Genomic DNA, 16,006 nt, shown 5'->3' with positions numbered 1-16,006 from the left:
ATGTTCTGGTTATAGGGACAGTGTTATCAGCACAATACAAGATATTTGGCTTTGCCACATGCCCATTCATACCTCTATTGGCCAAGTATAAATTATGTTGTTCCTCAAAATTATGTTGATTAAAATGTAACAAAATAAGTTAAATTTTAGCTCTGATTTAAAGAAGAAAACAAATATATCTATATTAAAGATGAAGACGAAATTTTAATCTCTTCATTCCCCATCATGATGAATTTTTATTTTATCTTTACAGGTCAAGCTATGGATATTGGAAGTGTTGCTATTAGAATTCTAATAGATACATGGGAAGGTCATCTTACGCCACCTGAAGTTGCGTCTTTGGCAGACAGAGCCTCTCGAGGTCGTGATCCTAATATGGTGAAGGCTGCTGCAGAACTGGCCTTATCTTGTCTACCACATGCCCATGCTCTGAATCCTACAGAAGTCAGTAGAGCTTTATTCCAATGTAAAGAACAGAGTAGAGAGATGTTGGAGAGAGCTTGTCTAGCTGTAGAAACTGCTGCTAAAGGTGGAGGTGTCTTCCCTGAAGTCTTGTTTGACGTAGCTAAACATTGGTATAAAGTATCTGAGGATGTGGCTCAGAGTACAGATGTTAGCGAAACCAACAATCATTTACTTCAACAAGCTGAATTAGATAATAACGTTGGTGGTACTGCTGTCATACAACCACCATTATGTAATACGCCTGACAGAAATAGTCCAGCAACTCATCACGTTTTACCATACTGTGAAGCTCCACCACAAAATCAAGTTCCTGTTTCTGCTAGTCCTCAACTCCTTCCACAACCCAACGGTCAGATGGCTCCCCAGACTGTTGTTCTTCCTTATCCGATCTCTCAGGCTGGACCCCATCATCCCCAGCTACCTCATTCATATGTACCACCATATAGTTACATGCAACAAGTGCCTGCTGCCTTCACCCACCAGTATACACAACATCATTTACCCATACACAGTATCCATCCTGCGTACATGGCCCCGTATGCCTTCCAGAATCCAACCCAGTTTGTCAATATGCAAAGCCTTCCTGCCCATGCTACAGTATATCACACATCACCTGTACGACCTATGGGCCCAACAGTACAGGTATATCAGGCAGGACCCGGTTGTCAGGTTAACACTGTACAGAATCTAACTAGTACTTCAACTGGACATTTACACTCCATCCATTGTCCAGTTGATACTACATCCGCGGCTGGTAATACTACAAACACTGGTATGATACAAGCTGCTAGTAATCAACAATTGCATGCTCATTCTCTTTCACAAAATCCAGTCCAACTGAATTATGTGATGGCTGCGTTTAGAGTTGGTATGTCGGCTATGGAGATGTTGGCTAGAAGAGTACATGATGATCGTCCACAAACCAAATATGCTAGAAATCCCCCGTATGGTGAAGATGTCAAATGGCTTCTCAGCATTGCCATGAAACTAGGTAAGTATTTTTACACATCTTCCACATTCCACGCAAACCTCCAACACTTCAAAGAATACAGACCCATTGTTTCATCCCTTTTAAGATATGGTATGGGGTAATTAAACATCTATTTTTATACGCCCACATCGAAATGTGGTCGTATAATGCCGTCAGCCCGTTCCATCGTCCACAATTTCTTGTAAACGCTCAAACGCCAAAAGTTATCATCGGATTGTTTTAAAATTGATATATGTTGTTTGCATTATTGAAATCAAAAATCATATTTAATTTCAATAATTTCTGTTTATTAAGTCTAGAGTTATGGCCCTTTTTTCACTTTGTTGAACCTTGTGAATGCTCTTAGGCCAAAAGTTATCATCCAATCTTTGTGAAATTTATATGCATTATTTTAATTAGTGAAGAGAAGATGCCTATTGAATTGCAGCAATTTCCGTTTATTATGTCTAGAGTTATGGCCCTTGTTTCACATTATTGAACCTTGTGAACGCTCCAAAACCAAAAGTTATCATCCGATCTGTATGCACTTTATATGCGTCATTTAAATAAGTGAAAAGAAGAATCCTATTGAATTTCAGCAATTTCTGTTTATTACGTCTAGAGTTATGACCCTTGTTTCACTTTGTTGAACCTTGTGAACCAAAAGTTATCCGATCTGTATGAAATTTATATGCATCATTTAGTTTAGTGAAACCACGAAACCTATTGAATTTCAGCAATTTACAATAATTACTTCTAGAGTTATGGCCCTTGTTTCACTTTGTCCAACCTTGTTAATGCTTGATTGATGAATGTTGTCATCCAATATGTATGAAATTTATATGCATCATTTAAATTTGTGAAACGGAGGTCTATTGAATTTGAGCAATTTCCGTCAATTATTTCTAGAGTTATGGTCCTAGTTTTACTTTGTGAACCTTGTGAACATTCGAATGACAAAAGTATGAAATATTAATATGCATTATTTAAATTAGTAAAATGAAAAACCCTGTCAAATTTCAAAATTTTCTGTAAATCACTTCCAGGGGGTTAAGGCCCTTGTTTCAGTTTGTAGAACCTTGTGAACCCTCAAACAACAAAAATTATAATCTCATCTGTATGAAATAATATGTGACAACCCTTGTCGACTGCTCGGACGATTTAGCTGCTGTGGGCGTATATTTCGTTGCAGGGCAACCTGTCTTTGTGTTTTTTCTCCACCTGCATCAACATTTGATCCATTGGCTACACAGATTGGCCAGCTTGTCCGTTCTCTGCTGTTCGATCCCTGCATTGGCCGAGAAAGTTCATCCAGATTTTCCGGCGTGGTTCTCCCTTGTCAGTGATGCAGGACGTAGGGGCTGACAAGGAAAGCTGTCTAGTCGTTCGGATGGGACGAAAAACCGAGGTCCCGTGTACACATTGGCGTGCACGTAAAAGATCCCTTGGCAGTTGGAATTCGATATAAGAGTAGGCCGTAGTGCCGCTGTCCGGGCAAAATTTCCCTCATAGCACACTGTATGGCGTATGCCCGTCTTCATTAGCCCAGGTTAGGAGCAGAACAGTAGGACGTTAAACTCCATTTCAATTCAATTCAATTCCGTTCTCTGCTACTCTTTTAAGGGAGTGTTGCTGACCCCCTCCCCGTCTCGTGCCCTTGAAGAAATATAATTTGACTTGTTAATCTCAGAATTACATGCCTTTGTTATTAGACCTGACTGTGTCAGCTATTTCAAACAGAAATATCCAAATAATACTGAAAAGACTCTAGTTTTACTGACTAAAACCATGGGTTAATTTGAAAACACAACTTCAGGATGTTCAATTAAATATCCTTTAAACTGGATATTTTTTCAGTCAGTCCATCTTAAATACTCCTTGTTAAGATATGCCTTTAATTTATGATGTGATTTGTTATTTTTCAGGAACATATTATATTCAACAGTTTTGTGCAAGTGCAGTAAATGCTGTAGTCAGTCCTCATATATTGTATGATTTGGCAATGGAAGCTGCTAGATTTATGGCTAAACATAACAACACTTCACATCCTACCAACCCAACTCATGTATCTAACCAGTTACGCTCCAACATTCTAAATTCTCTCTTCCAGAAATGTTTACAAATGTAAGTAATTCTTGTTTTATTATTGGTTTAAATAACGTGAATTGTTAGATTCTCCTTATTGTATACAAATTACCTTAGATTCTTCTCATTGAATATAGAATATGTTAGATTTTTCTCATTGAATATAGAATATGTTAGATTTTTCTCAATGATTATAATATCATTGAATATAAAATATTACTTTCTCCTCTTTGAATATAAAATACAACAATCTCCTCTTTGAATATAAAATATTACATTCTCCACATCAAATATGAAATATTATATTCTCCTCGTCCAATATAAAGTATGTTAGATTCTCGTCATTCATTAAGGATGGACTGGGTGACCAAATGATTAACACATGCGGGTTAGATCATAGAGTCAAGTGGCGTGATTTTCAATTTTCCGCTTATACGTGACAAGGACTAGGGTTGCCTGTCCAACCTTGTGGGTACTCTCAGGGTCCTCCGGTTTCCTCCCACTACTGAAGACCCCTATGCACAAGCAAATTATGAAATAAAATTAAACCCCATCTCTGTCTCTCCACATCGATTATAAAGTATTAGATTATAAAGTACCATATGTTAGATTCTCCTTATCTAAGGCTATAACAATTGTTTACAGAAATGATCTGCCTTTAGACCAATTTGTGATTCTTTTTCTTAACGATTGCTATAGTCTCAATATTCCTGCATCATGTGCAGTATTTTTTTGCCTGAAAAAGGGTTTTTACTTTTAAGTAAAAACATGTTAAATAAGTCAAATCTAAAACAGATATTTATCAGCATTTGTATGTATTTTAGGTTTATGCAATGTGCCCATCAGAGGATACACCATATAACTCAAGCTGATTATGATGAATTTGTTACGATTGTATGCAGAGCAAGAAATGCTTTCTACATGGCACCAGGGGGAATGGTACAGTTTCATGAACTTCTACAGAGTTTACGGCGATCTAAATCCTGTCGTAAAGAACTGTGGCAACGTATTGTAAATGGCCTTGCAACTGGAACTGTATGACAAAAATTATTGTTAGGTTAAAACTGATTGTGTGTTCATAATCTTAAAAGAACATAAACAGTGTTTAAATTATGTGTAGTTTATAAATTAGACCAAATATTTTTTCAAAGAAGAGGTAGAAATAAAAGTGTGTAAAAAAAATAAAGAAAAAAAAAGCTGAAATACGTAGGGAGTAAAAATGTTGAGAAAAAAAAAAAGTATGAAAACACATTTGTTAGATTAAAATCATTACGTAATTAATTCTTAACATTTATCATTAGTTGTGTATTCTTTCATATAGTCATCATTTTTAACTCTTTGTCTAAAGTATATGTAATAGTACTTAAATGTATTAATGCATGTATTAACATTATCACATGTAACCAAGTATATAGATATATTAATGTATTGTCGCAAACCAGTTTTTGGTTGTTGAAGCTTTTTTTTCTTGAAGTTTGATTCTTGTATTTTTTTGCCCCATTTATGTTAATTTTCTTTATGTGTGTATTTAATGCTCATATTTATATACCATTGTTAATCATTTTATTTGTCATTATCCTTTATTTTGTATACAACCATCAGTTTATTTGTGGTTGAATGTGTTGAATTGACAGAATTGTGTATTAGGTTTATTTGAAACAAAAAAATATATTGTCAGAGTCAGAATTCTTTAAATTATTTATTTTATATGTTGCCATCAAATCCGATAAAAAATCATTATATCTATAAACACTGTATCGCCATCTTTGAAGAGAAATAGTTTGAGAAAAACAACAATGAACCATTGTCATATTTTGATTTTATTGGAACTTATGTAAATAAATGTACCAAAAATTAGATCGGAACCGGAATAAATTTATTCTTTTATAAAAACACACCAACAAAACAATCATATCATGAATCAGGTAATTTTTAGAAATTGATCATCACTCATTGTTTTGGACATTGGTTTTTTTTTTTAAAAAAAAACCAACAATCAGAAAGTCTGATCCTGTTAAAAGTATACATTTTTATTATCCATCAATTTAGTCTGCAGTTAATGGAAGTTACTATCTTGTACTAATCCCAAGTTTCGTAACATATGTAAGTAGAAAATATATGAAGCATTACAGCAATACTCTTTTGGTTTTAATGCCTTGTAGATTTGTTAAATTAATATGAAAATTTCTAACTTTAATTTGGTCCCTAAAACACCATAAATTTTAAAAGGAATACAAGCTTCTTGTCCAAGACATGGCGTTATGAAGAATGTTGATATTTGTTTAGAGAATGGTGTTCTAGGAATCAAACCTCAGAACAGATTTTATTTTGTATTTGTACTAGGCATTTTAATCAAAGAGAAAGGTGTTTGTTTCATGCTTTCCCTTAACTACTATGTTACTATGTAAAATCTGGAATATATAAGAAAGTAATTTCATGTGTGTGTGATTTAGACCTGTAAGGATTTATTGTTATTTACATTATTTACTTGAAATTCGTCCTTTTTCTCTTGTTGAAATAACACCATCATCAAATAAATGAATGCAGCGTTTTGTGTTTTTTTTTAATTCATTATACCAAAGACATTATTGTCTCTCAATCCCAGTTGATCAGATGTTCTCCCAGAAAGTTGGACTAAACAGTAGGTCGCCAATTTGGATAGTCTCTTTTGTTAGCATATTTTCATTTCAATACTGAGAGTTATCACAAACAAGAGATGATCAGTTAAGAATTCATTAAAGAGCTATAACTATGTTGAGATTTGTCTACAATATCAAAATGTTTTATAATCACTGTATTAATCCCTCTCCCTCTCTTAGATGTGAACCATGAGTGGAGTAACTCACTGTCAGGAATAACAGCACAGATTAATTTTACAGTATAAACTTATACTGTCCAGTAGTGGGTGCAAGGTGTCAAATGGGTTATGAAACTTAGCATATTATTCCCCCTCCCCAAGAACTGTCACTAAGCTTTTCATGCTGTATCTTTTTTATATAAAATAAACATACCTGTTAATAAATGCCACTCATGAGGCAATATATTCAATGGAATTGGGTTTAATGACTCATCCAACACATTTGTACATGCACACAGGTACAATGGGGCACACTTTCCTTGTTGGCCACATATGCGCTAAACCTAACGAATGTGGGCCGAGCCTGAATGGCAGTGTAAAGCTTTTCTTCTGTGGGGTAGGGCAGTTTGCTAACAAGAGTCAACATTATGCATTCCATAGCTCCTACCAATTCTTATACATAAAACTGAACTACCCAGTACCTTTTTATATGTGTTAAACATAAACAAATCTAGATCTCCACTAGATAAATACCTACTAGCCATCCTGTTGGAAGTTGAAAATATAAGTTGTTAAGATATGCCGTGTTTTAGAAATGGCCATCTTGCAAGGCAAGGATCTAATTGATTTGTGCAAAAGTCCACTTGCACATATTTCCATACATCAGAAACTGCTTCCCATGCTCTATGTGCTCAGTGTCATGGGGGGGGGGCGACCCCCGCCCCCCAATTTTTTTTTCTGGGGGGGTCTGAATATACTTGGACCCCACAAAAAAAATTTACATAGTAGACCCTAACTCCTATTTATTTACAACAATTATTAGGGTTAGTTAAGATTCTATCTGTATAAAACCTGTACATATCCCAATATGGTTTACATTGCTAAAATAAAAAAAGAGAGAATCATCCTTGAAACATGTGTGAAGTGAAAAGTAACTGTGTTCCATAAAATTGTGTCTAGTTAATTTTTTTCTGCCACTTATCAGAGTGAATCGCATGTACCCAAAAACATTATCGCCTAAACCAAATATTTATCAGCAAACGAGTTGTGTAGACAGCATGGCCACGTGGTGTTTGTTTATATTTTTTAGGGGTTTTAAAATAGGGTTAGGGGTTAGGGTTGCAGACCCCCCCCCCCCAATATATATTTCACGGCTACGCCTCTGCTCAGTGTTGGTGTGATATGCTGGCCATGTCACTGGTAGAAAACATGTACATACCACATAAATTCCATCATTTTCTGCATAGTTATTTTTAAAAAATACAACCTCTGTTAGTATCCAAATGACCTAGGCTACACAGCATTATTTCAACAATAAAAAATTAATGAAATTCAAATTTAACCAGCTGTCCCTTAACCAGAGTTACTCCCCTTTAGTCTACAGCAGAAAATTAACCCAACCAATCAATGTGGTGCAGAATTTTATTGATAATGACTTCCGAGATATTGTCATGTTTTAGCAAAAACGATAAATATACAATATTGCAAATACAAACATGTATCCAACAACCAAATCCCCTTCATAATTCCATTATCTCAGAGCCGTAGTATAAAAAATTTTGCAAAATATATTTCTAAAAAAAACGATAATACATTCAAAGTTTTCATCTAGAATTTGAGCAGAATGAATTCGTTCACATTAATAGACAATGTATCAACACATTAAAAATTTACAGTTATTAGCACCAAATTTCCATTTAAAACAAATAATATTGTATTTAATAATATAACAATTCTATAAAAATAACAAAACAATACCTTCAAGAAACAAATCAAACAGATAATAATATAAGAAATATCAACTTAAAATCCAAATATTAAATTAGTAGGCCCAGTGCAGTGTATATAAAAAAATATATAATTCTTTTCTAAATATCTTGTTTATCATGATTCAAAACTTCTTCTAATTCCAGGAGATGAATACCATTAGGTCTGGTCATACATATTAGCATTAATACTTTTTTGTACTTTGTGCAAAGTTTGTTGGGGGTTTGTTTTTTTTTGGAGGGGTGGGGGGATAACCTGCTTTTGTTTAAAGTGTTGTATTAAATTACATGCATTCTCACATTATTACTTATTTCTTAAGCATTTTACGATCCAAAAAAATTTGAACTCAGACAATCCTATCAAGAACTTTCATAAGTTTGAATTATGCAAATGGGGGAAATAACTTTGCAAATTTGAACAATATCTGTCAAGAACTATTTTAATAGGCGTTGACCGATAAAGGATGCAGGAGATGACAATATATATATATACATCCACATTAAATGAGCGACTATGTCTGTTAACAGTGTCTAAATCAAAAGTAACATGATAACATAAAACATTGGAGACAGTCAATTTTTAGGGTTTTCGTAACAGAATATAAATTAATTGTGCAAGCCAATCTTCAAAAGAATATAATTTGATCATCATCATTATGGCAAATACTTTATACAAAATGTAAATTTAGCACATATTTATGCAAACTAGATTATGTTAGTAAACAAATAATGCACTAGAAATTAGTATACACACATATATATACAATGTACAAATACCCATACCCATGTGATATATATATATATAGATTATTGATATACAGATTTTGATCATTATAACCATATAACAGATGAGAGATTTAGAAGACATTGGGATAAATAAAATTAGCTAACCAAAACATAAACTAGGTTAATGGTAACTCTTCTAATTAGATGTGATTAAATGGTGATTTAATCACCTTAACTATGACTGAATAATAAGTAGATGGTTCTGCAGTAAAGTAACTTAGAAATTTGAATACAGATAAATTGATGGTAAAAGCACAAATTGTACCGGGAATTATTACCCACATTGAGACAGGTATCAGGTGAGTTAAGGACTGGCAGTAGTCACAGCTTTCGAATCAGAACCAGATTTTGGTGGTAAAACGTGTGTTGAATACAATATAATAATAATAATGATCAAAATCACTACCAAACCAACACAAACTAATATCAGTGTCATTTTGGTATTTTTCCACCAATATTTCTTGGCTATTTTCTTGGATGTTTTTTGGAATGCCATTGACTGAAATAGAACAGTTTTATTTAAAAGAGCTAAATCGCTAATATGTGGGGCCTAGAAATTGACACAAATGGGTCGCAACGCATATAATAATGTAATATGAATGTATATAAACTGATTCAAATTCAATCGTTTCTGTTTTTACTGTAATTTCTAATCAGTTATGTTTGGCAAAATACGCCAATCAAACTGCAATCTCTAGCGTCTGGTAATTCCAGTCTACACCTATAGTATTTATTGCACATGCTCTCCAGGTAAGAATATATCGCCACCTTTTGAATGACTTGTGGAATATGTCCAGCCTCGTTCTTTGAAACGCATTATGGTACACGATTCATGTACCAATGGTAAAATGTTTATTTTGTCTTAAATATTAGATATCAGAAGCCCATTTTTTTTTCCCGGTAAGATCACAAATTGACAAATAGTGCGTGTTTTCAATGTTAAAGACTTTGGATGATATTGAGTTAGAGACAGAGCTACTTTAAGTAATACTTTAAGTAATACATACAGAAAATAACTGAATTAAGAATAATATACTATTCAAAAAAAGTAGGGGATATTTGATTTTGGGGGCATAATACTAAAATATGCAAATGACTACGAAAAAAGTCACTATAGAACCTAACAGAAGAAACATTTCCAGTTACATGTGACGCCCAAACGCATCAATAGCTACCGCATGGAATGCATGTGATGCTTGGGATCATCATGGGGGTCCAACCCAAGATTTGCACGACTCTGACTTTGAATGTTACAGTCATTGTGGCATTGAATTCCAGGGTGGAAACATCAGTTTAATTGTTTTAGTGACCAGAAAACAAATTTTGATATGCGTCGGCTTACCCAAAATGAAAGGTTACGTGCCTTTGGCATGCTACAGATCGGCACAACACAGGCGGTTGTGGCGCGGACGATGAATGTTTCTCAGTCTGTCATAAGCAGGCTATGGTCCAGATACCGTGATACACAATCTGTACAGGACAGACCACGCTCAGGTCGACCAAGGGCGACAACTCAAGCCCAGGATCGATTTATCCGTACCTTGGCCTTGAGAAATCGTGTCATCACAGCAAATCAGATCAGCGCTCGTCTTCAAACAGACACTGGTGTGAGAGTGAGTGGCCAGACGATTCAGAATCGACTGCATAGGGGTCACCTTCGCGCCCGACGTCCTCGCGTGATCCCTTGTTTGAGAGATCATCACATTCAGGCAAGACGTCGTTGGTGTAGGGATCGTCAACACTGGGATAATCGACGCTGGAGCAATGTGATGTTTTCAGATGAGTCAAGGTTCACTGTTGATTTTTTGGACAGACGTAGGAGGGTGTGGCGTCGTCGAAACGAGCGCTTCCAAGACGTTAACGTCATCAGACATGATCGATTTGGGGGTGGTTCTGTTATGGTGTGGGGAGGCATCACTGTTGCTGGAAGAACGGCTTTACATGTTGTTGCAGGGCGTGTTACAGGCCAGTACTACCGGGACAACATCTTGGCAGTCCATGTTGTGCCGTTCACACGACGTCATGGCCGCCGTTTCATCTTCCAGGATGACAACGCAAGATGTCACAGGGCCAGGATCGTTACAGGTTACCTCCAACAACAGAACATCACCACATTACCTTGGCCAGCAGTGAGTCCCAACCTCTCCCCCATCGAGCATGTCTGGGACATGCTTGGACAGAGGTTACGTCAACGTCAACAACGTCCTGCCAATGTCCAAGAACTTGCTGCTGCGTTGCAACAGGAATGGGACAATCTGGACCAAAATGACCTTAGACGTCTCATTAGGAGTATGCCACGTTGGATCAATGCTTGTTTGGCAAACAGAGGAGGATTTACCCGTTATTGACTTGGTTGTGATGCTGTGGTAACTTTGCTGTTTGACCCCGGGTATCATTTTACCCTTATAATGGTCAGTCTGTGCCTTACTTAGTCTAACGATCATTTGGAATAAATCGATGAATGTGAACTTCATTTCATTTTGTCATTTGTTTCTTCGTCAGTTTCATTAGGTGACTTTAATAACACTTAAAAATCAAATATCCCCTACTTTTTTTGAATAGTATATAAGTCTAAAGACACAACATAACACACTTAATTCATTAATATTTCTCCAGATCAGCTCTCCTTTGCCCATCCGATGGAGGTACGTTTAGTCAATATGAACATTGTTGGGTTTTTTACCTATTGCTTTGTATTGTCTATTGCAAACCACGTCTTGATCACCAAAATGTTTTGCTTGAAACATTAGGTTACTCTCAAGGCATCTTGATGTCCTAGGCCACGATACACCCCCCATGATATCGAGTCTTTTTACTATATTTGTAAATAGATATAAACAAGTACATCATTATTTATATCAACTTAATTAACCACAGATGTTTACTTCCATTATTGATCTACACTACATTGGATATACTTTCCTTTTGAAATATAATGTAATAAGCCAGTGTGATTGGCTGGAAGGACACTTTCATTGGCTTAATGAGAGGTCAGTTCAGTCAACTGAGAACAAACATTGGCATTCATGTTTGATGTGACTCCCATTTTTGTGTCTTAATATTTCAGTGTTGTTGAAGATTTTGTCTTACTCATTGGTTTTAATCTTAAATCCCTAATGCTGAATTTATAGGTTTTAATCTTAAATACCTGACCCTAACCCTAACCCTAAAATGTAAAAGTGATGGAATGTAAAAGTGATGGAAATAGAAAAGGGAGTCGAATCAAACATGATCGCCAAAACTTTTTAAAGATATGTTAGACTGTGAAGGGCATAAAAAAACAAAAAAATTCATCTTGATATCCACTAGCTCATATTGATTTGGTGACAAACCAAAAGCATAGTGTGGCTGTGACCCCATTTTAATATCTGTGTAGCCTGCCAAAGTGAATTCTATTTGGAAGGATTATAGCAGATTCTGCATCCTTATGTTTTTCTGGATATTTTGGGTTATGGAAATGGCTTATACTTACATTCATCTGTAATTCATCTGTTTTATCTATTAGATCTTCAAGCCTTTCTCCTCTCTCCAAAACTTTTTCTATATTTTGACTCATTACACCTTTAACTTCATCAACTTGACTCTGTAAAACAGACATCTGGCCACCTTGACCTTTAGAACACTTCTCCTGAAAATAACAAAAAAGAAAATAACTTTCCATGTATTTTTAAATTGAATATTATTAAATATTATCAAAAATATGAATATTTAAGATATGACACTTAGACGAACATCCTGAAAGGCATGTGTCTGCCAATGTATTTCCCTACACATTAAATACAATCATCGTATTACTGGCAGTTCAGCCGCATTAATGATTGTTCTTATTTTTGACTATAAAATCAAATCTTCATCCTTCTTGTATTAACTATGAACACCCCTTGTCATGTCTTAAATATTCATTCTTTAGATCATTAAAATTCAATCATGCTGGTGTTGGACACAGAGAAAAACGGTTCACCAGACAAACATACTCAAAGCCATGTGTCTGCCAATGTATTTTTCTCACACATCAAACAAAATCTTTATTATCTATTAATGCATTGCAGGTCCTTAAAGTAAAATTTGTTTGCACATAAAATAAAAGCTTCATCATTCTTGCATTATTCTACCATAAAATTTTTAGTACTGAAACATACGTATATTTTGTGTTTTATTTGAAATAAATTTGATGACATGTAAATACATTTCAATTGAATTTCTTCCACATTGATAGTTTTATGCTTTATATTCTATTCAGTTTCTCACCATCTGTTCTGCCATGACATGTTCAAATTCCCTATTAAATTCATTAGGTCTAGCAGTCACTGCACGGGTAGCTAAAGATCCACTCTGAAATCTTCTTTTTATCTGAAATGTCAATAGACTGTTTTTATAACATGGTTAGGGTTTGTTCAGTCAATTATTGAAATAAACATGCTCTATGACTAATACTCTACTAAAATCAAATATCTAATCAAATGAAAATATCTAAAAGTACACACAAATAATATGTCAGTAAAACATAATACAAATAAATACCTCTGCTAAATATGTGTATGGTTTTTGTTTACCAAATGATGGTTCGGCAGCACAAATAAATAAAATGCCATTATCAACTAAAACATGGAATGCATAACTGAAAAATAGAACATGCACTGACTCAAATATACAAAAACTTTTAATATTTAGAATATTATTCTATGAGACATAAATGTCCCTTTCAAAACCATTTCCAAAGATATGGAACAAACAATATAACTACATGTATAGGTAGCAATAAATTGTAAGACAAGAAAAAGAGACAATTGAAAATTACAGATTTTATAAAAAGTTTTAGATATTCATTTTAATATTTACTGCTGTTTCTCATTCTAAAGAAAAGTTATCTTTAGATTATAAAACATCATCTTCTAATTTAATGAATTTTTTCATTGGTAAAGCCAATGACATCACTTTTATGACGTGACAAGGACGATATTAAACGGATTGGTTGATGTTATGTTGATATCTCATACTGACTCACACCCCAAATAGGTTAATTAATTAATGATATGGTCTGTAATATCAAAATGAAATTTTTACTACCAATATAGTTAACTACAACTGATACATGTGTAGTCAATTCCTTGATAACATGACAAAGGTGATTGATAAAAATAACATTGATAAATTTAAGGATGCCATATTGTTATCAACAATGTTTATTTAAGTGGGAGAGCATGTCCATTTATTCCAAATCACATTTGTTTCGCATTAATTTCACAAAATATTAATCTCTATACTATGTAAAATAATAAGAAATTATAAAACATGCAACTAATTAAATGACTGTTAGTTCAAATCCACATACACTATATAAACTAATAAAATATGAAAGTTAATCTACATTTAGAAGGTAAATGATAAAATTAGTTCTATATATGTATGCATTGCACACATACATGTAACTTTATTTAATTTCTTTGAATATATTTTCATAAGGCATAAGTTCAATACAATGATGTTTTGATGAATTTCATTTCAGAGAGGATTTGACCTTATTATCAGGCCAGCCATTTTTGATCATTGCTTAATTTCAAGCATCAATCGCAAATAAAAGTTACATCAACCAATATTGGACTTAATACCTAATAATCTGTTTCAATCTGATTAAAATCACTGATCAGTTGATTTTTAATTCATCTTTTTAACTTCATTTCATTCTGTCTTTTATCACTTTTACCAAACATCTGTCTAGTTTTATTATTGTATGTCATTTCGGTCATATAATCTGACAATAATATACTTATACTTACTTGTTAGAAGTATATGTTGTCTTGGCATCATTTCTAGATGGAATATTTGGTAACATCGATTCAACTACATCTTGGTATGTTTCTGAGCCAATCTGATGACTGACTAAAATAGTCGTTCCACGACATATACAACTATAAGTTATGGTCATTTTCTGAAAAATATATTAAATATATGTAGTACAAAATTAATCATTCAACTAAAAGTTTAACAGTGTGGAAAGTTTATACCATAAAACAAGAAAATATTGTGAGCCCTGAATTATATGTCAAATGACATCTGTCACCATTAATTTCTAGCATGTTTAGAATATACTTGGACAGTGATATTGGAAAGGTTAACTAAGAAAACAGGAGAGACTATTTCACACCGAGATATTTACTTGAATAATTCTTGAATAGTGAAATAATTTTCAGTAGAATTTAATTAATAATAGTGCTAAAATCTATTAACCACATCTACATAAACCTAATTTTCTATTCAATATTTAAAATTATTATTTAAATATTCCCTACATGTAACCCTTGACTATGCGGAAGGTATTACAACATTAAATCTATACAATATCATGGCAAGGGTAGTATGATTTACCCAAATCTACCCAAATCCACCATTATTTCAACTCATCACAGTAATTTATGCCAAATTGTCATTTTCAATTTAACATTGTAGCGCTTTTTAGTTCAACTGCCCCTCAAAATACAATTTCTAATCAAGTTTCGAAGTCAGTTATATATATTTTCAATGCTTGAATACAAATCTTATAATGAGAATAAAAATCAGACAATTTCAGAATCTATTCACCAATTTTATTCTAACACTAATAATAATAACTGTTTACCTGAACTCTAGCCCTTTTCACCTCAACACAGGTAATATTGTGTGAACAGAAGATTCTGATATCTCCACATAAAATTCGTAATTTAATGAATTAATAAATAAAACACACACTACCTAACCAACCGTGAAGGCAATGTTTAACAGTTCTGCCACAAAATATCGATATTTTATAATAAATATTTATGACACGATCTATGACATTGACATTATGACAAACTGAAACTTGAACTTGTTGAATCAGATTCATAAAAAGTAAATAAAAGAGAGTACAGTAATAAAACTAAATTAAGATGTGATCAAATTCCGGTGTTTGGGATATATTTGTCAATAGCCTACATGCATCTACATTATATTACTTACCTATTGTCCAGTATTTATGTCATAAAAATTCAACAGAACTGTTTATTTTCACTCCCTTCCTCCTTCTTAAAAAATGGGCGTGACCGAAATTTAACAAGAGTATCGTCCCTTTAATAAATTATCCAATCAATATAAAGATTACAGAGTAGTATAACCAATTAG

At 33.7% G+C, this 16,006-nt stretch overlaps 2 protein-coding genes across 2 annotated transcripts in view; one reads left to right on the top strand and one right to left on the bottom strand.

Annotated features, from left to right (window-relative positions):
* Positions 1-6,072, top strand: part of LOC126812023 (zinc finger SWIM domain-containing protein 8) — a 40,150-nt gene extending 34,078 nt beyond the window's left edge. The window contains exons 20-22 of the mRNA XM_050538183.2: positions 254-1,456; positions 3,361-3,559; positions 4,345-6,072. Coding sequence (XP_050394140.1) covers positions 254-1,456; positions 3,361-3,559; positions 4,345-4,561 — 1,619 coding nt within the window. The 3' untranslated portion in view covers positions 4,562-6,072. The remainder of the gene's footprint in view (positions 1-253; positions 1,457-3,360; positions 3,560-4,344) is intronic.
* Positions 6,073-7,725: 1,653 nt separating this feature from the next.
* Positions 7,726-15,977, bottom strand: LOC126812304 (vesicle-associated membrane protein 7). Its single transcript, XM_050538635.1, has 6 exons — positions 15,845-15,977; positions 14,647-14,798; positions 13,391-13,487; positions 13,118-13,219; positions 12,342-12,497; positions 7,726-9,368 (listed from the first exon to the last, which is right to left on the bottom strand). Exons 2-6 carry the CDS (start codon positions 14,793-14,795, stop codon positions 9,174-9,176), a joined length of 699 nt encoding a protein of 232 aa, XP_050394592.1. The 5' UTR covers positions 14,796-14,798; positions 15,845-15,977; the 3' UTR covers positions 7,726-9,173.
* Positions 15,978-16,006: the final 29 nt, after the last annotated feature.

Source organism: Patella vulgata, chromosome 2 (assembly GCF_932274485.2).
Source record: "Patella vulgata chromosome 2, xgPatVulg1.2, whole genome shotgun sequence".
Classification (NCBI taxonomy): domain Eukaryota; kingdom Metazoa; phylum Mollusca; class Gastropoda; family Patellidae; genus Patella; species Patella vulgata.
Note: the sequence above shows the minus strand (reverse complement) of the source record. Positions and strands in the feature narration are given on the sequence as shown.

Bases quoted from the DNA above. Each gene is read 5' to 3' on its own strand.
- LOC126812304 (XM_050538635.1), bottom strand. From the start codon at position 14,795: ATGACCATAACTTATAGTTGTATATGTCGTGGAACGACTATTTTAGTC. The intron at 13,220-13,390 runs GTATTTATTTGT...TTGACATTTCAG, and splicing joins CATACACATATTTAGCAGAG to ATAAAAAGAAGATTTCAGAG. The intron at 12,498-13,117 runs GTGAGAAACTGA...TGTTATTTTCAG, and splicing joins ATGTCATGGCAGAACAGATG to GAGAAGTGTTCTAAAGGTCA.